Source organism: Stegodyphus dumicola, chromosome 2 (assembly GCF_044657685.1).
Source record: "Stegodyphus dumicola isolate Sdum_Otavi_A_Nest chromosome 2, ASM4465768v1".
NCBI lineage: Eukaryota > Metazoa > Arthropoda > Arachnida > Araneae > Eresidae > Stegodyphus > Stegodyphus dumicola.
This window is the reverse complement of record NC_140769.1, coordinates 260,401,627-260,424,291: the sequence shown is the minus strand read 5'-3', so window position 1 is coordinate 260,424,291 and position 22,665 is coordinate 260,401,627. Positions and strand designations below refer to the sequence as shown.

At 31.7% G+C, this 22,665-nt stretch overlaps 1 protein-coding gene across 1 annotated transcript in view; it reads right to left on the bottom strand.

The window, feature by feature from the left end:
- Positions 1-792: 792 nt before the first annotated feature.
- LOC118191901 (facilitated trehalose transporter Tret1-like) overlaps positions 793-22,665 on the bottom strand; it is a 30,950-nt gene continuing 9,077 nt past the window's right edge. Inside the window, exon 3 of the mRNA XM_035362756.2 lies at positions 793-8,906. Coding sequence (XP_035218647.2) covers positions 7,705-8,906 — 1,202 coding nt within the window. The 3' untranslated portion in view covers positions 793-7,704. The remainder of the gene's footprint in view (positions 8,907-22,665) is intronic.

Below are 22,665 nucleotides of genomic sequence, written 5' to 3'. Positions count from 1 at the left end.
ACAACTGATGAATGCCTGGCAGAATGTGTCGCAGGATGACATTAGGAAGCTCTACCACTCCTTACCTCGATGAATTCAAGTATGCATTGCTGCCATGGGCGGTTCGACCAACTACTAATTTGAAAACTCAGTGGGTGATTGTGAGCCGTGAACAGGTACTATGACCTTGATTTTTTATTTTACTATCTGTGTATGAGCTATACACATATTCAATTTCATGAAAAACAATCACTTCTTTCATGGTGCTTCGATTTTTTTGCAGAAGAATTCATTTCCAATTTTACATACTATATGGCATGCAGGATTTAAACAAAAACTACTACACAAGGAATGACATTCTGAAAATGGATTTAAAAAAAGGAATGGGACAAAAAGATTAAGAACTAGTGTTCTAAACTACCTTCAAATATTCTTGCTACACTGTCCCACAAAAAAGATTAAGAACTAGTGTTCTAAACTACCATCAAATATTCTTGCTACTCTATCCCCACTTCATGAAATAAATGTAAAAGAATTTCTTTTTCATTTGAAAAATACTGTGTACATGAGTATATGGCATAAATTATCTACAAATTAAAAAAACACATTATAAAGCTTTAATTATTTTGAAATAATACTCATTTAAATTAAAACTTAAAATATGATGACATAATTTTATATTTAAAATAAAATGGCTAGCACCTTTTTCGATCTGAATTTTCTACATTGCACTTGTTGTCAAAATGTATGCATCTATACATATTTATAAAAATATGAACCAAAAGTAATAGAAGAGGAATTAAAACACATGCATAAAAAACATATATTTTATTTGCATGAAACATATAAAACTATAAATATTCATATCTAGCTGTACATTTCTGATAGAGATAAATAAATACAAAAGTTATAAATATAAGTACATACTATCATTCAAACAATATGACTTGTCATTATCAAATCTAATTTGTTTAACCCTTTCAGCCTTGTTTTTTTATGTCTTTTTGAGAGGGGAAAAAGTCTACAAAATATTGTTTACAGATGCTGAAGAACTCTATTGCAACACATTAGAAACTAGGACGTCGTGGCAGTTGCCTCTACCAGGTCTCAAGGCAGTCGAGTGGAAAACACGTGAATAAACTGCTAAATGAGACCTCTGGCGATGAGCAGTAAAATAATCTCTAATAAAATAGACCAGTATTTCCAAAAGTGACAAACACCACCAAAAAGGCTCAAAGGGCATCACAAAAATGATAATGCCAAATCAATGACTACTATAAATATTTTGGTATACGACTAAAATTCATTTTCAATTTCCATTTGCATTATAAGTTCATAACAAAATTTCTAACAATCCAAGTTTTTTACAGATTATGTATAGTTTTTATAATTTTTGATAAAGAGGTTAATGTTTTTAATTTGCTGAAAAGCAAACTACTGATTTCTGAGCTTAAGTATTTCTCAGCTATTTTATTGTTAAAATAAAATTACGATTTTAATTAATTCAAACAAAAATACATAGAATCATATATTTTTCATACATATATACATACACAGATATTTTGTTTGTCAAAACAGAAGAAAAAATGCAGTGATACTACATGACATATTTTTATGCATTCACCAGAAAGTCTAATTTCGATTCCTGTTAAATAAACTCAACACAGCAAAAGGTATTCTAATAACATAAACTACCATCAAAATAACTCCGTAATTTAAAAAATTTTCTATGGACATTAGCCAGTTCACTTTTAAAATCTATTCATTTGAACATACTTTTTAAATTACAAGCTGCTTACAAGGATAGAGTTCAATCTGCATGCAAAACATAATACTATTTACAAAACTACTGCCAGATTATAATTCCGCCTTTACCATAACAACAACAAAAAAAAAAAAAAAAAAAAGGCTAATTAAAATGTAATCGAAATTTAGCTAAGTTGTTAATATAGTTATTCAACACAATTCTACAATATAAAAATCTATTACAAGAGAATTAAAATACAAAATTTCTTCATACTGCAGAGATAAAGTTCTTACATAATTTTATTATTCATTAAAAAGGAAACTATTAGTTGAGCACAGAAATGATTTTTTGACACACAGGAGAAAAAAATGTGATAAATCATAAAATTATTTAAAATAGGAAACAAGGGCCCATTTTGGACAGTGCTATAATCGATAAGCAACACTGAGTATTTGATGCAGCAGAAAAACAATGGCTATTTTGAATGATGAAATACAAATCACCCCTTTTTTAATATTTCTGTAAAGATGAAGCATAAATGTCACACACAAAATTAATTTACTGTAATAAAATGCAGCCTGATGTTTCAAAATATTTCACCCACTAACATTTTGATATGGTAAATAAGTTGGCGACTTCTGATCTCTTGCCAATATTGGTACACTTGAGTGCTTAATAGGTGTCATTTAACATAATTGTCATTAATGTTGTTATTCAGATATTGTTATCGAACCAGATGAAATTAAGGTGATTTCTATATGAAATATGGAAAATACATTGCTCATTGTGATCAACAATGTGGTTAATGCTATCAAATTATTGCAGCATGAATTTTTTTAAACTGAAATAAAATCACCAAATAAGGTTGAAACAGGGAACAAAAATTGCTAAATAGCAGAGACATGTCATATAGTAAGGGAATAAATACTTAATGCAGCTTGATTTTGATTTAAGGTAACAATGTGAAAGAAACTTATTTTCCAAGTTTTAGAAGGATCAGCTGAATTAATAAGTGAATAATGAAGTAGAATTCTAGACAACCTTGCAATGCTAAAAATATATGAAAAATATCTTTCATGCGGAAATATTAAAAAAAAATTGAAGTTACAGAATCAATGACTGAAAAAGGTATCTGTCAGTCATTTTCTGAAGTAAATCCAAGAACATCATGCGATACACTTTCTGAAGAAAAATTTTGAAACTGGTGAATTTTGTACAAATGCTGACATAGTAAGAGATGCGCTATGAAAATTAATTATATATCTCTTAAATTAGTTAAGTTCTCAATATATAGGCAAATATAATCAATCACATTAAGCAGTGCCTGCTGTATAAATCTGTTTCCAAGCTAATAAAATACCAAGAAACTATGTAAATCTGCACTGCTTCATATTTTTAATAGTACATATATTTTAAAAGTCTCACAATTGCAACACATCAATGCACATAAACCATATTATTAAGTAAAACAGATCTAAGTATTTATCTAAAATTGATTGTTACTTATAAAGGTTTAAAATCTGCACAATTGCAAAATGCCATGAGATTGCATGCACAATGATAAAAATTCGCACTTGTTAAAATATCACTTTGCAATAATAATGCAAATAAAAATTTGGCACTTGAAGCAAGCTTCTAACACACACAGATCTTTGGTTAGAAATGTATAAATGAAACATAAATGAAATGGAAAAGTACAACGCAAATGTTTTGTTTTAAAAAAATTAAATAATTGTTTAGTTTTGTTTCTCTTTAGAAAGTTTGAAAGCTTATATTTATTTAATGAATTACTAAAAGAAAATGAGTGTTGTAAATGTCATAAGGTGGGTTCTAGATATATTTAACGCGAATGTGATGTGATGTGGGCATTTTCATATAGCATACATGTTAATAGCATGAGCATTTTATTATAACATGTACAAAACAAATATAATTTACATAAAATTATTACCATAATATTTCACTGGCGTACAGCATACCACATCCATTATCATAACATAAAGTGTGCATGCATATAGTGTTCATCAAATCATCAGAAAGAGATTTAACAATCTTTTGAAACATGTACTATACATATATTGATATATAAATTAGTCTTTTTTTTTCTCTTTGTTTACTATGAAAAATTATTGCAATAAAAAACTAAGAAAAGGAACCCATTAAAATTATAAAACCAAACACATGCAAAAATAAACTTGAATTTATTCACAGCTATTTATATCCAAAAATAATCCAAATGCACACAGAAATACTTTGCTAAATAAGTATATTTAATAAATCTCTTTTTGGTTCAATTTTATAAACCTATTATTCCACATTGCAATAGATTTTTCAAGCACATTTTGTGATTTACTATATAAATTCTTTTTAAAATTTTTATTCTATGCATAAAATACTATTCTTCATACATTCTTCTAAAATATTATCAATGATTAAAGAATGATTTAATAACGGGTACTTCACTTTAAGCAGCCGAGTTAATTTAGCATTATTATTTTGAGTCGTATATTTCATATAAAAAATGAAAGCAAAATATTAAAAGTGTCAATAATAATTTCCCAGATTGCTGAAACTTGTACTCAGAAAAAGCAACTTTATACTTCAGAAATTCAAATTAAATGCCATTTAACTCATTTAATTAAATAACAGAGCTCTCTGCATATATTTGTAAACAGAATTTTGATAAAAATAAATAAATTTGATTAAGTAAATAAACAGAATTTTGCTTTAAAAAAAATTCCGTCCACCAAATTTAACAGCATTTTTTTCTTATATCTATAAAAATACATTCTATTTATTGTACACATTTTTGATTGAAAAAGGAATTTTTTTATTAAGTATTTAATTTTTAAAATCATTAAGTATTTTCTGCACACACATCAACATTTTCATTTTATGTTAAGCAAGAATCATGAATCTTTGCTAATTTTTAGCTTAGATTCTTCCTTTTGAATATACATTCTGCTGTTTCTTAAAGCTAATTCCGAGTTTATGTAGATACCATATGTAATGAATTTATTTGTCCAGAACTCTTCTAATGCTTGAATTTCCACTTAAATACACCTTATAGCTGCTTTATTTACACCTGTGCAACCAACAAGCTAGTTTACATCGGCAATGAATACAGAAAATTTATTAAAATAGTACATGCAGAGACATTTCTGGTATGAAAAATGGAAAACATAGTAAAGAAAAATGAGCTAAGCTTCAGCTTTTTTTTAACTGCTCGTAGAATTATAAATGCACATGCATAGAACATAACAGTCGTATCAACAGAGGAATAAATTAAAGGAGAAAATTTTAGTGTAAAGGTTTTTGGAAAGTTTATTTACTTATTTTTCTTTCTTGAAAGAGCACAAAAATTATTTTGAAAGTAATACTAATGGTATTAATTTTTGGTACTTACGTATTATCCTGTCAATCATGAAACTGCTGCCAGGCAGCACGATTTAATGGGAATTATTGATAAGATTGTCCTAACAATACATTCATAACATTTGCACTTTTGTTTGACGTAACCCCAACTGATTATGGATAAGAAACTTTTTATTTTTTATGAACAAGGATATAAATTAACTGCTACTTACTGTACTATTTTCTTGCATTTTGAAAAAATGATTAAAATTTGGGACCTGTCTTCTATAGAATAAAAAGCAGATTTGGTACTTTTCCGTTTCGCCGGCGCAAATCTTGCCAAGTAGACTTTATTGGCGAAAACACACAGCATACACGCATAAAAATTTTTGAAAAATGTTAGTTCTAAGAACTTTTTATTTTGAAAGTATAAATATTTTAATATTAGTTTAAAATTTTGTAAAGAAGCCAATAAATAAAGACAATAAATTGGTAAAAAGACAATTTATGAATTTACTATGCTCTCAGCGTACAACATCCTAATCTGCCAGTTCACATCACATGACCCCATCTCACTTAAACTACACTACAAAAATCTAATTCTCTCAGTAATTAGCTACATTAATTTCAAGTTAAATCTTAATTTGGAGTACAAGTATAAATGCAAGAATTATTTCAATTCGTACGAATAGCTTACTCAGAAATTAAAATTGCAGTGCTTTACTTTGCTCGTGCATTCTCATTAGAATGCATGAATTTAACCCTTGACTCTGCCTTTTCTATATTTTCGCCATCGGGTGAGCGGTGTGATTGCATCCTAATTGACTTAATTACCGCCCGCGAATGGCCTTAGGGCATAAAATTCAAACTATCTGGTAAAATTTCTATGTAATTGTATGCCAGTATTGAAAGAAACAATCAATCTGATAAGAAATGGCTGTGACTTATTTTGAAAATGTAAATGTGAAAGTAAAAGGTTACCGGCGAGGATATTTCGTTTGGCATCGGTTGTACCATTACTGGCGACTTTATCGCTTGCGCCGGCAAAACGGAAAAGTACCGCAGATTTTCTCAAATTTATGGAATCCTACCATTAAAAAATATGTCTTAACGGACACATCACAATATGCTATGAAAAAGTACAAACAATGATGATGCAATGTGCAAAACTTTAACAAGGTTGAAAAAGAATGCAGTTCATGGGCTGTCCATTTATAGATGGTTAAAAGAACTAATGCATGTTAAATGGGAGAAAGAAAATGGCCGACAAAACAGTGATAGACTGAAACTTACAGAGGTTTGTACTCATAGACTTTTAAGCACAGTTTCTGGTAAAATGAAAAGGCTTAACATAAATATTAGTAGTGGCAGAAAAATGTTTTACAAACTGCAAGAACACAGCACATCAAATACCGACTGTTTATTAAATAATGAAGCATCAGTTCCTTCAGAATTCTGCTAGAATGACTAGTGCAAGTTCGGTGAGATCTCTGCTAACTTTTATGGTTCAATGGTATCAAAGTTTCACAATTGACAGGGTAATTATGAAAGTATTTAATTCTTTTAACACAAAAAAAGTTTGACGCATTTTTATAAAACAGTTTTCTTCTTCTTCAAAATATTTTTCACTCATTTTAACCTTTTTTTCTTCACTGTGTCCACCGTTTTTATTAGCATTATTTCCTTTGCAAATAATTATATTTACAAAATATAACAGTTTTATATTCTACTAATTCTGATTATGTAATTATTATGATAAGGTTAATTCATGGCTTCAGATAATGCAAACAATCGATACGTCCAGCAAAAATTAAAACGGAGGAAATGTAAACAAAACTAAGAAAAACATCACCTATAATACACACAGTCCATTGCCCCAAGGTTTACAGATTATTGGAGTTCTATGGTACATATATTTATACCTCCAGCGGAACTTAACAGAAACAGCATACATTATTAACAGTACATTATTTTATACATTTTTCATGCAAATAAATACATTCTCATGAAACACATGAGTACCATCATACATCAAATAATTTAAATTTGACAAAATATTCCCTATATTTCTTTAACTACATCATTAAAACAAAAGTGACATAATTATAATTCAATATTAAGCCCTCAGATACAAGATTTCTTTTTTTTGCATTAAAATTTGTATTTAGTCCAGAATATAATTTGAACAACTATTTTGTTATTTAGAAAGTTTACATTAAATTTATTTTATGAATAAATGACAGCTATTTGTAAAATGTAAACAGATCTGTATTTTCTTTAAACAAATATTAATTTTTTATGTAATGTATGAACTTAACTTAAAGTTATTTACAAATATTATTTATTTTGATATTTGCATTTTAATTTAAACAAATAGTTCATTCTACTTAAACACCTTGTAATAAATATATGACATTTAATTTGACCCAATATAAATGCAGAATAAAGAATTGAGAGTTGTTGAAATAAATATAAGGAGAATTTTGTCCTCCTAAATTAAAATAAATTACTAATAAAATACATATAATCAATAAAAAGAGATATTATATTTCATAAATACTTTTAACATCTCTTAGTCTATAAGAGTCTCTTACATGTCTCTCAGTATTCTTATAAAATATTTGTTAACCTTCTAAATCAGTTGACCGATTGTTTGGAATTTCTTGCAGTCGCTGCAGGCGAGCTTGTCCTCCAGCAAAATGACTTTCAATTTCTTCAAATGTTTTACCCTTAGTTTCTGGTAAAAGGAATATACTAAAGAAACAACACATGAAGCAAAAGCATGAATATATCCAATAAGCACCAAAGTCATATACCAGTGATTCAATTTCTAGGAAACTTTTGGTAATGATGAATACAAATATCCAAGAAAATGCAGTACCCAAACCACATATTAATCCTCGTGCATGTAAAGGAGACATTTCAGGCATCATTAACCAAGGGATAGGTCCAAGACCAATAGAAAAAGATGCAATGTAGACCAAAAGACACAAAAGAGGAATCCAACCTAATGTTTCTTTCAATACAGGATTCTGGTTAGAAAGATATAGATATGTACTGAATGCATTCAAGGATAAGCACATTAATAAACTTGATACAAAAATACATTTCTTTCTTCCCACTGAGTCCATTATGCAGCTGCTCAAAAGAGTAAAAAAGAACATAATTATTGCCACAAATATATTCCCCATACTTGGTTCCACTGAACTATTAGCTTGTTTGAATATGGAAACAGTGTAATACAATACAGCATTTGACCCAGAAAATTGCTGGAAGAACATGAGGGCTATTGAAAGCAATGTCGGCTTGTATACCGTTGGTTGAAATATTTCTCGAAATGAAAGTTCACTCTTGGACGGTGTATTGTAATTCTCAGTAATTAATTCAAGAGAAGCATCAGTTGAATCTCCATACAGAAATTTCACTGCTTGAACAGCTTCTGAGTGCTTTCCACTCATGTAAAGCCATCTAGGAGATTCAGGCATAGGAAGGAGAGAAACTGGTGCTAGAACTGCAAAAGCTGCTCCAGCCACAGCTACCCATTCCCAAGGCAAGAAATAACCAAATGTAGCAGAAATAATTATTCCAATGCAGATATACAACTGGAACATGGAGCCCAGTTTACCTCTAATTGCTGGCGGTGATAATTCTACAATATACATAGGAGTAACAACACAAATCAGACCACAGCATATTCCAGTTAGACTTCTTCCAGCATATACAAATGGTAATGATGTGGCATATGCTATAAGCAACCATCCTGCTAATAACAGAGTAGACATGTACATCAAAACTCCTTTTCTGCCAATTTTGTCAGAAAAATATCCTGCAAAATTAAAAATAGAAAAGAAATTAATGCAATTGACCATTTACAGGTAATACTAAAATACGAAATAAACTGCTTATGACAATTAATCATTGACTATTTCTTTATATTAAAAAAAGGACACAAATTAGACATCTGGCCATATAAAATGTAACAGCATATTGAATGGACAATTAGGATATGGCATGAAAGTGAAATAATTCAAATTACATTCCCATTCAATTTGTAGAATACAAAGAAATCAGTATTTTATGTGGCTGGCAATAATTGCTATGATATGTTTTTGGCACTGAAGAAAAGAGGCTATGCATATGTATTTGAGGTATGTCAGCACTCGCTCTTTTCACACGCTGCTTAAGTTCATTTAATGTAGCTACAAGTGGTGTTTGGTGGACCAGTCACTTGCCAATTATAAAGCCAGATGTATTCGACCGGCAATATATCAGAAGAATGGAGAGCAACAGCAGCAGTGCAATCTGGTAGACAATGAAGAATTGTTGATGGTTTTGTGACAAATGCGGTCACCCATCATACTACTGAAACATGGTCGCAAGCAAGTTTTGAAATTAAGGGAAAAGAACCATATCCAAAATTTCAGAAATGTAGTTAGGGCCAACTGTGCCTCCAGCATATATCAGGTAGGTACAGGAGTAAAATCCAGTGGCAAACCTATGTTATGATGCCACTTAATGCAAGGGTCATGATATCTGCGCCTGGGCTGTCATCAAACTTGGATGCAGCTATTATGATGCTGCAAACTAACATGATTTATCAGATATAATGCAACCATATCACTGATACATCCATATATGTTTCAAATGCACAATTTTAGGCTATGCTGCAGCATCAACAGAAGTCAAAGCACAGGTCATCTTACTGACAATCTGAGCACTGCATGTGCTGTTGCACTGACCGTGCATTTGGAGTAGTTCAATACACCTGTTTCCTGACCCAAGGTAAAGAACTTTCTAAATACAGACTTAATGTAGTGGATATACCATAGTTTTCCAATTTCGTTTTTAAAGTTTATTTTGTTCAGTGGCTCACTTTACTTGCAGTAATGATATATCAGATATTCTTTGCATATAATTTACACACATTGATTGAAATAGCATTTAATTACTAATTCAGAAGTCAAACAACAAAAATCAGCGTTATACCTACAAAATTTTCACAGGACTAGTTTCGATGGTTTTACCGATGGTTAACCGCAAATGAATGTTGCACTGACCGTGCATTTGCGGTTTTGCAGCTGAAGATGATGGTTCGGTAAAACCATCGAAACTAGTCCTGTGAAAATTTTGTAGGTATAACGCTGATTTTTGTTGTTTGACTTCTGAATTAGTATTTATTCGGCGTGTTATTGTGTCTTAATTAGCATTTAATTGTTTAGGTATTCCATAGCCGCTAAACTTCAAATATGAAATCTCATTCTCAAGTCACAAACCAGTTTTTTTTCCCCTCCCCAAGCTGCACAGTAGCATCATTTCAAATGAACTGCATTTAAATTCACTTTATAATGCACAAAACATGTTATTCAATTACAGAAAATGCCCAACTATCAGACATTCAATTAGCTGAAAAGCTCAAGTAAGCAAAACATATTTGAATTCACATACTACTTTTTTAAAAAAAAAATTCAAAATTAAGTAAATAAGAGATATGCATCTTGGTTTCAAAACACAAATAGGACTACGATTTGAATCATACAAAGATTGTCACTAAAAAACGTGATTTAACATAAATAATGGATAAGCATTACTAACGCTTAGGCTTTACGTAAACCCAATTATTTCTCAGTAAATTGATATAGTTTTTGTAAAAAACAAAGTAAGATGACTGCTGTTTATCTGTTTTTCAATAACATTTTGAAAAAATTATTAAAATTTGGGACTGGTCTTCAATAGAACAAACAGCATGCAGCAAAGTTTTTTCAAATTTACAGGATCCTGGCATCAAGAAAAGTATGACTTAAGTGAAAATGGATAAATATTGGCTGTTCAATGTAAAAAATTATGACAAGCGACTTAAGTTTTTTATGTGTAGTGCCATAATTTGTATGTGTTAATTAATTAAATAAAGAGCAATCTGTTCCTCCAAACTTCTGCTGAAATGACTGGTGCCTGTTTGGTAAGATCTCTGCCAATACTCATGATTAATGGAGTTTCATACTTGAATATGAAATCTCTTTTAATTTATATGTTAGGCATTTGATTATTCAAGTTGATAATAAATAAAAGAACTCTTTTTATAACTTTAGACCAGACATTCTTTCTTCCATTCATTTGGCTTTTCTGCCAAGAATTGTGTTTTTTTATATGCTCGAATATCTAGAATTTTCACATATCTGGAATTTGGCATCTCCCAAGCTTTTCAATCAGCTGAGTTTTTACTGTACTAATAATATCATTCTGATGTAAAATATATTAATATCTAATTAGATATTCTAAATTTTATATTCATTGGTTCATTTCATTTCATAATTATGCTTCACATTTATACTATGAAAATTCTGAATAGGGAAGGGAAGATTTAATTTATCAAAGTGCTTTCACATACGACGAAAACAAAATGAAATAATTAATATACTTATGATGCACATACTATTATATGAATAAACATACCACATAAGTATATAAAAAATTAAATATGAAGATTTACTGATTAAACACTTGTTGAATCTTTAGTTAAGTTCTACAAAATTCAGATCAAATATGAATAAGAAAAATTATACTGTAAATCACTGTGGGTGAAGAAATGATGTTTGCATAAATTAAGTTTCATTAAATTCAATACATTTCATTTTTTGCTGAAAAAATAACTTTCATAATTAAATACTTTCGAATTGTTCATCAGTTAATTTTAGATACAGAAATGTAGTGGTTTTCAAGTGGAAGGTGGATTGTAATTGTCTATGAAATTACTTCACTTCTTAGATTTTTTATAACCTTCGATATATTTCTTAAAAAAAGAATCTCAATGTTGATTTCATTTCAAAGCCATTTATGTGTCTTATTTATTCTGCTCTCAGTTATATACAGAGAATTATTTAACAAGATTATAGCTGAAAATGCACTTTTATAAATGAAGAATTTAAGGGTAAGAAGAGAAATAGGTTCTTTCCTAATTATTCTTGAATTACTTAAATTTAAAAGAAATTGCACATTAAACCAGATCACTGAACTTACATGCTCGATAGAGAACAAGAGTAACTAGCTAATACATTTTAGTTTTCATCGAGTTATAAATGAATTCATCTGCATTCTATAAGAATGGAAACATTTGAAGAGAGCTTTTTCTATTTTCACAGTCATAATTTTTTTCTTAAATATTTAAATAATATTCATATTCAAATACTTTAATCTGTTATAATTAGTAATAACTACCTAAAATGCAATTTTGATTGTCATTTTGCCTCTAATACATTCCTCTTTACAGTTCAATAGCAGTCGATTCGCATTTTTCTGGGTTAATTTTCCTTGTTAGTACGTTTATGTTATGTATATTATATATATATATAAACATTGCTCATATCTATCTCGATTTAATCTTTAAATTATTCCAATAATATTCAGAATAATAGGAGCCATTATACTAACGCAAATCTGATTTTGGTTTCAAATGGTTACTCTACATTAATGATGCTGATATTTGAAAAACTATTAGTAAAAATAGTTATAAATACTTTATTATTGATGTTTATGTACTATATCATTAAAAATTATTTTTATACTGCTAAGCAATAAACTTTTATAATATAAAAAACAAGTATTTGCTGATAATATGGAAAATTTCGTCAGGCAATATACATGAAAAGTATTTGTAATTGCTTTTAAACCATCCACTTCAAGCTCCATTTAAGGTTTTTATTCCTGATACACTGATATTGAACAAGACCTAAAAACATCTCTTTTTTTTAAAAAAATATATCTGCCCTTTTACCCTTTGACACGCCTGTTTACTTTCACCATCATAATTACCATCATTCTCCCCTTATTGACTGCATTTACGATGACACCACACACCTGCGGGAGACCATTATTTAGCTCTTTTGGCCTGAAGGAGGAGCAGCATTACTAAAACAAGAATCTCAACTACTGCAGTGTGCAGGCACCTGCATAATACAGGTCTGTATACAAGCCGACTAGTTGTTTGTGTCCTCTTGAAAAGAGAACACAGAGGTGGCTATTTTTGTTGGGCAAAAGAATACATCTCTAAGGACATTCAACAATGGGCATGTTTTCTTCACAGATGAGTCCAGGTTCACATTGGAAAGTGATTTATGTCATCAGCTGATCTGAAGGGCACAATGCACCAGATACAACCAATCCCACATTGTGGAAAGACAATTACAGAGGTGGTGGAATAATAGTTTGAGCTCTTAGTAGTCACACTGACCTACATGTGTTCCATAGAAGAACTTCGATGATGTGAGATATCGAGACAAGATCTTTGATCAATATGTTCACCCATATGCCACTGCTATTGATTCTGGATTTCTTCTGATGGACAACAATGGGTGACTGCACCGAGCACGGGTTTCTGAAGAATATATTGAGAATCGATCAATATGTTCACCCATATGACACTGCTATTGATCCTGGATTTCTTTTGATGAACAACAATGGGCGTCCGCATCGAGCACAGGCTACTGAAGAATATATTGAGCATCATGGGTATGTAGCAGATGGAATGGCCTGCTCAGTGCCCAGATCTGATTCCGATAGAGAATATTTGGGACTACCTTGGGAGAAAGCTGCTGCTTTAAGTTTTCCTCCAAGGTCGTTAGATGAGCTTGAACATGGCCTACTCAGTATCTGGTCATTGCTTTCCATTTCATTGACAGGCAACTTAACTGACAGCATGGAACATTACTGCTGCCAATGTATTGCAGCTAGAGGTGGACACATTTATAATTAGAATCCATTTTTGTAATCTGTAACCCATTTGTTTGCAATTTTGCAATCTGAAGAAATAAATCAAAGATTTACAGCAACTCAAATTCCTGAATCAAATGCGTCCAGTGAACAAGACATGTGTACAATAAATCGAAATGGCAAGAACATTTAAGTACTCAAATTCTGAAGCTCATTTTCCTGAAGCAATATGGGGCTGAACTAGCCAACACTGCCATATATATATATTAAACAAAACTGACAAATCATTAGTAGAAGTCTGAGTCCATATGAGCTATGGATGAAAAAGAAACCTCAAATGAAATATCTCCTCCTAATAGGATTTGTTTGTTATGCCAATTTTCCCAAGCAAAAGAGACAGAAAATGGATAACAAAGCTACAAAGTATGCTTAGCTAATAAGATAAGGATGGAGACAAAAGATGATGTCTCTGAAGCACAGAAGCCAATAATGTGATCTGTTTACTTGATATTAAATTCAATGATGACAGTAATAACTCACAAATGCTGGAGAAAGGGTGCAGTTACCTACTCAAAATCAAGATGTTCTAATTTATAGTTCTGTGTATGAAGAGAATTCCAAAAATGATAAATCAGAAAAGGGTACTCAGGGCTCATAGCCACATTTTAGTTAAAAAAATAAGCACCTATAAACACTTTTCAAGCACATTTTAAGAAAAAAAATAAGCACCTGTCTAATTACATTATACACAACTGCATAACCTTAAAAGAAAAATTAGACTTGCAATTTAAAATATGAGCAATGCAATATTTATGAAGAGAATAAGCATTACCTCAACCATGGAAAACAACTTTTTTTTTTTTTAAATTTTAAATGACAGTTCAATTTACAGAATTAGTTTACAATGAGAGAAAAAAAAAACTATGCAGAACTAAACTATATTACAAGATTTAATGATGAAATTTCAGTTCAAAATATAGAAAATAAATAATAATAAGTCATATTAATTGTATTCGCTTGGCACCTAATAATAAATACAATTTATTTTTCCACTCCTATTAATATTTAAATAATTTAAATCAAAATTCTGAACATTTTCTAAATTTTCGTTGCATTACAGTTTTCCCTTAACATATATTCCAAGCAAAGTAATTTAAGTAAAAAAGAGGAACATTTCTGAAATCAGGAGAAGGGAAATTGCTTCATGCAGTCATCCTTAAACAGTAAAAGCTTAACTAACCCGCATACTCGGAAATTGCTGAATATTCCGTATAGTCGAGCGTAACTGGAAAAAGAGGAGGGGAAAAAGAGGAGGGGTTCTTTAGATTTCTCGGCTAAATAAATGATTTTGACATTTCGATATGTGCATCATATAAATATAGACCAACGGAACTGAGAAATATTCTGCTTAGAAAGCATAGTAAAACTCTTTTACGTGTTCATAAGTAAATCTCAGACTGAACATCAAAATTAATTATCTCTGCAAAATATCGCATACATTATATTGCGCAATACGTGCGGCGTAATTCTTCCATACGTGATATTACACAATCGGAATCAACAGCTGTCGGTATTCGGAGAATAAAAAACTAAATGAAGGAAAAGAAAGAGACTTACTAATCTGGGGTGTTTTTGATTCTAATTTTGAACAGACTGCGTTAAATTTCTGGAATAAAATCATTCTTTGCTTGGGTTGGGTAGACCGCAAAACTTTTTAGTCCTATTCAATCCAGATTGGACAAAAAAAAAAAAAAAAGTCCGCTGCTTCAATATTAGAGATTTTGCGGAGAAAGGGAAGAACCTCCCAACCTCCGTACTGCATAATGTATTGGGGGGAAAAAAAATTATTCTGACTGTTCGATTACTTTCCTTTTATTTAAGCCATTCCGAATATTATTCCTTAGAAAGCTAATCTGTGTAAAAATATACCCATTTTTGGAAGTTTATCTACACTTCAGCAGCTACTGCAACTATATTATTATAAATATTCATACATATGCTCATAATATAAGCATAACGATCATAATAAACATGAATATGAACTGACCACACAGAACTAGAATGCAAATTATTAAGATCTTGATAGAAATTCAGACGTGTGTAGTATTTGGGTGGGCGGAAAAGAATACCGAATGCACCGGAATTTTCTACGGTTTTCGCAATTCTTTGAACAAAAGAACGAAGTGCAACTGTCTATACTCTCGCGCGCACCAGAGGTTACGTTAATGCAGAGAAAGGGGGGAAAAGCTATTTCCGGGAGTATGATTCACCATCTGACGTTCCATATAAGGATGAAAAGTTGTTTATTTAGTTTCGGCTTTGGTACGGGAGGAAAAATGCGCGTTCATTAAAAAAGCACTAAAAGCAAAAAATAAGCACTAAAAACAAAAAAGTAAGGGCTTTAAAGAAAAAGTAAGCACCTATCAGGGCCTTTATATTTTATTTTCAAATATAAGGACTTATAAGCACTTGTAAGGACGGCTACGAACCCTGGTACTTCTTTGTTATAGCGGCCCACAACAGGGCCAGATTACCAATTAGGCACAGTAGGCACGTGCCTAGGGCCTACGAAGGCCAAAGGTCTTAGGGCTTTGAAAAAAAATATATTGAAATAAAAATACTCCAAAAACTTATAAACATTTTTATATTATTATATAGTGAAGGTCAAAATAATATATGTAAATACAAATACACAAAAAATACGAATACAAAACGTTTGGTTTACTAAGTAGATCCTAAAATAACTCCTTTTTTCGGGATTTTGACACAGCGAATTTGTGTACTATATCTTCAAAATTAATGCCACAAGCGACATCACTTTCAATACACAGAAGGCCCAGTGACAAAGTTCTCTCTTGACCCATAGTTGAACGCATAAAATTTTTTATAAGCTTCAACTTGGAGAATGATCTTTCTCCTTCTGCATTCGAACCCAATATCGAAAGGTATATGCGCAATGCAATATTAACATTTGGGAAACTTGACACAAGTTTATCCTTTATTTGTAATTTGATGAGATCCGTTATAGAGGTGGTTTTGGGGTACAAATTTGAAAAAATCAAATACTCATCAACAAAGTTTTCTTCTAAGTCAGACGGATACATTTTTACCAGAGCTTGAGCCTTAACCTTGATAATGTCCTCGGTCAGTGTATTATCCGTAAGAAAACTAAATGTGTCATAAAGGCTGGTATACGCAGTGCGTCTCTTTGTCATTTCAGCGCAAAGCACATCCAGAACAATAAAAAAAAACATTAATCTTAAAGGAATCTTTGGCACTGCGAGAGGGAGTCTCATCTGGCCCTTCATCGAACTGTCGTTTTCTCTTACGAACTCTAGTTTCGGATTCTTTAAATTCTGAATCTGGTGCAAGGGCTTTTGCCTTAAGATAATAGCTATTATACATGTCCTCAGTTCTGCAGTGAGATAAATATTGAATTAAACTGTCGTAAAGTCGCACCATCGTGTTAAACTCGATGCCAGGTTCTTGAAGAGATTTATTTACAATATCGACGTGTTTTAGTAGATCTTCCCAAATAACTGTGAGTAATACCATCTCCAAAGTATTCATTTGATGGATTAAGGTTTGTGCCTCAATCACTGTTGTAGGTTTCATACCTTCACTAGTTGAAATATTTGTAAGAATACCACGTATATCATCATAATGGGCACATAATGTTTTTACAGCCTCATAACGTGCTGACCATCTGGTCTCTGAAAGTCTTTTTACAGAAATTTTACTTCCCAAAGACCTTAGTTTAGACCATCTTTGAGGGGACGCTGCAAAGAAATTGTAGAGCGTTTGCAAAATTTAAAAAAATTTTACAGTTTCTAAGCAGCTTTCTGCCGCCGCTGTGCCAACTAGATTAAGACTATGAGCTCCACATGGTACCCAAGTGGCTGCGCTGTTGATTTCCCTAAATCTAGTTTGTACTCCCGAATACACTCCGCTCATATTAGCCGCATTGTCATAAGACTGACATCTGCAAAATTTTGGGTCTATTCCCTGATTTTCTAAAACTGAAATTAGAGTGTCAAAAAGATACTTGGCATCATGTTTTTCTATTTTAACAAACATAAAAAATCTTTCATATATATCTCCAGTTTTTGAGACATATCAAATAACTATGGAGAGTTGATCCGTATGGCTAACGTCAGGTGTAGAATCCACAGTGATTCCATAATACTTGGCTTCTTTGATTTCTGTAACTATTTTTTCCAATACTTTTGACCCCAGTAAAATTATTAGTTCTTCATACGTTGTGGAGGATAAATATGATACTTTTCCGCGGCCTGGATTACCGTATCTTCTTACATGTTCTTCTAGAAACGGATCAAATTTGGCTAAGAGATCGATACACCCAAGAAAATTGCCATTACTAGGATCACCATGTATTTCATTATCACCTCTAAACGCTAGTCCCCTTTCGGCCAAAAACTTAATTACTTCCACTACTCTTCTTAAAACCGTTGTCCAATATGTGCTTTCTTTTTCCTTGACAATATCAAACGTCTCATCAATTTTTCTAGTTTGTTGGTAGTTCACTAAAGCAGAAATAGATGCAAAATGTTCTTTTGACACTTCATGACTTGAAATTCTCGAATGTGCGTTTTTCCAGTCATTAAAGCCTGTAAGGAATTGGTTACACAGGTTTGGATTTCCAGGTAGGTCCGATTTGAACAAAATACATTTATAACAAAAAAACTTGCCAGTAGATTCGGAAAATATGAACCAGTCCCTTTTTATAATATCATTGTTGTTCAGTTTTCTGAAAAAATAATCTTGTGATGGACATCTCATTATTTCGCCAAATTTAGTGGCGTATAACTTAAAATTTATATCCAATTTCTGCACAGGGTGATTACGAGAGAAGTAATCGATAAGATCTGCGCTTATGGTTGTCCACCGTGCTGGATCAGAACTGAAAATACTTGAGGCTGATGTTGTTGGTAGTGATTCAGGCACCACCTGCTTGGAAGCGTCGTTAAAATTTCGTAAACTCCCGTCAGCCTCGTCTTCTGTGACATTCTCAGTTTTATTGGTTGAACATTCTTGCGAGTCCCAACAAGCCTCAGCTTCTTTAGGTCTAACCTCGATCGAGGAAATATCTACCGCATCTGCATTATCTTCTGTCTCCTTAGAAATGTTAACATATTTCAATAAAGAACCTTTAATTTTACTAAGCGACTCACTCACTTTCTCTTTCTTTTTGCGTTTTTCATGTCCACTTTGGTGTTTTCTTTTATATCCATCAGACATTTTTCGCTAAAAAAAAAATATTTAAAAAAAGCTTTTATAAATTGCGCTTAAAAGTTTAAAATAATTTTTTAACTTTCTGATATACCATAATAAAAGCGATGGGCACGCACAAACTAAAATTTAAACTTGTTTTCTCCTTCTTCTCGTCACCTTTAAATATACATTTTAGTTTGCGCCCGTCGCTTTTATTATGCTATCAGAAAGCTAAAAAGTTATTTGATTTGGTTTCAAAGGTTTATTATTGAATTTCACATTATGAGCGATAATAATAAACCTTTGAAACCAAATCTAACTGCGAGAGAAAGAGCTACAATGCGCGAGATTCATTCTAACCCGGATATTGTCGTTTCAAAGGCCGACAAAGGTGGCCAGATAGTCGTCATGGATAAGAACACTTACATCGATGGTGTCACTAAACTCTTAAACGAAGGACCATATAATCCGATCCCTAAAGATCCTTCACCTTCGGACTTATCCAAAATAAAAACTGCGATCAAATCTTCGCAAATCATTTCAAGCAACTTAAAACATTCGCTTATCCCATCTGTTGCGAATTGTGCCAGATTATATGCTCTTCCCAAAATTCATAAAAGTGGCATTCCTTTCCGCCCTATTGTATCAAATTTAGGTACTGCCTCGTATCCATTAGCTAAATATTTAGTTTCTAGATTTTCCACTCTATTAGACAATAACATTTACACCATAAAAAATTCAATAGAGTTTGTAAAAAAGGTTAAAAACATTTCTCCTCGTAATTTACTCATGGTTTCTTTTGATGTAAAATCATTATTCACTAATGTCCCAGTGGAGGGTGCATTAAGATGTCTAGAAACCAGACTTCGCGAATTTCATTTCTCTTGCATCGAAATTGATGAGCTAATTTCTCTCACTCAACTCTGTTTGAAACAAACACATTTTGTATTCCAAAATAAATATTACAAGCAAACTAAGGGATTAGCCATGGGAAGCCCCCTCAGTCCCATCCTGGCTGATATCTACATGCATTATTATGAATCAAAATTGTTTGAAACTTTAAACTTCATGGCATGGTTCCGCTACGTAGACGATACTTTTACCCTGTTTGAAGGTAATAAAGATGATTTAAATAGAGTTCTTTCAACAATGAATTCTATTGATCCTGCTATTCAGTTCACTTTTGAACTTGAGACTTGCAATTCTCTTCCGTTTCTCGACATTCTGGTCACACGTAACACATCCAACTTCAGTACTACAGTTTACCGTAAACCTTCATCGGTTTGCCTTCCACCACACTTTAAATCATGTCATCCGACTAAACAAAAGTTAGCTTCATTTTATTCCTATGTTTTCCGTGCTCTTCAAGTTTGCTCCTCCAAACTAGCCCTTGATGAAGAACTAAATTATTTAAAAGCAATAGCTATTGACAGGGGCTTTTCACCCAACATTATTAATCAAGCAGTTAAAAAATTCTCATCTCAACACACTAAAAGCCACACTCTTATTTTAGGAGATTATAAAAATTCTGTTGTCATTCCCTTCTTTCCATCAATTAGCTATAAAGTTGCACATATTTTGCAGAAATTTAACTTTCGGGTTAATTACTCTCCCATCAATAAAATTCCAACTTCTATACTCAAGGACCCCATTCCGGATATGAATTCCTGGGGTATTTATAGGATTCCTTGCCAGTGCGGTTTAATTTACATTGGCCAAACTAAGAGAGCCTTAAAATTTCGCGTCAAAGAACATGAGGCATATGTTAGAAAAAAGGAAACACAGAAGTCTTCTGTTGCTCAACATTGTTGGTTCGAAAATCACACTTTCAATTTTTCTGCTGCCAAAATTATTCAAAAAACATCTTCCATTGGAGAACTGGATTTTCTAGAGGCATTTCACATTCATAAAAATCTTTCTGTTCTAGTTAACGATCCTAATTCCAATCCAAATTTGCCTTCGGCTTTTAGAGAAATTATGTTTTAGTTCTGGTTTCGCCAACAGATGGCGCCACTTGCTTATTCTTGTCCAGGCTTTCTTATCTTATCTAGACATTATTTCCTATCTTATTCATTTGCGGTTTTGCAGCTGAAGATGATGGTTCGGTAAAACCATCGAAACTAGTCCTGTGAAAATTTTGCAAATTTACGCTGATTTTTGTTGTTTGACTTCTGAATTAGATGGCTTTTGTGTCACATCTGTATGTAAGGGCAGAATAAAATACTCTTTTCCCCCCAAAAAAGTATAAAACTGCTTTAAAATGAATTCTGAAGAATTTTTCGTGGTGTCTACGTATGTATGTACGTACGTATATCGCATAACTCAAAAACGAGTAGACTCAGAAATTTTGTATTATATAGGACTGCTGTAACATGTAGATATGTGCACCTCATATTTTGGTTGCAATCGGACGCACCAAACTTATATAAATATATTAATAAATATATTCACTTTGTTACCCTGCAACAATCTCAAATTCTTTACTCTTATATGTTTGTAAATTGTGCATTTTTTGATTTAAAAATGATTGAATTATGTTGTTCTTATCTTCCGGTTAGGGTTTTCATGCCTTTAGGAAATCTGCAAGCAATATTTGTAGAATTATCAACAATTTAAAAGCTGTTCAAGTGCAGTTAAGCCTAATTTTTGAATAACATGACGGAAATGTTTGTTTACATTTGAAACAGCAGAATAGTAGATTTTTGCCAATCTAGAGAGACTATGCTTCGCAAAAACAAAGATAATGCCTTCATTATTGCGAATTAAATCATGCTTTATCCTTTCTGGAATTTTTCGAGGAAATGAGTGTTAAAGATTTACTTTTTAATTTTCAATACAGACATCTTGAGTTTTAATGTATTTTTGCTTTGTCGCAAAGTGAGAACTGAATTAATTGAATGAGAAATACTGAATCGTCTGTGAAAACTTTCTTTTTTATTTTGTTTGCTTAATTTCTTTTATACAGCGTTCTAGATTTATTATAGTATTTGAGTACAACATGTGGCAACGATTACATAATTCTTCAAATTATATAAATTTTGAATAATATAAATTCTGAAATATAATATGAATGAAATATAGCGCTGTTAAGTGAACCTAGCGCCACAGTGTCACTATGGTAAACGAATAGAGTGAATTTTAAAAAGTGCATTTATTCTATTCTATTGCACTATCGACGAAGTAGATTTAATTGAATACAATAAGTTCAAATGAAATGCAAGAAAAAATGCGTATAATTTTTAATATTTCATAAAAAGGAGTTATGTGATGTACACATCATATTTTTTTTATATATATTAGGAATTGAATAACAAGAATATGGCAACCTTTTATGCTGACATTATGGTTGGCGATGATTAACATTACGCTTGGTGATAATTTTAATTATGAATAACTGATATGTTATTCACCATAAACCGAGAAACGGTGACAGAATATGTCGGCACCGAATGGCAGAATTTCAGGAAGACGAAATTTTTGGAATTTGGAGAAGCACCGAGCAGCAAAATTAAGGGATAAGAAGTTTTTTACAATTTAAGGAAAGCACTAGGATTCAAAGTTTAGGCACAGTGAGAATTTAGAACTTAGGAAGGTGCTTTGTAGCAGAATTTAAGACCCGTGGATGCTGCACCAGGCGGTATCTATGCGCC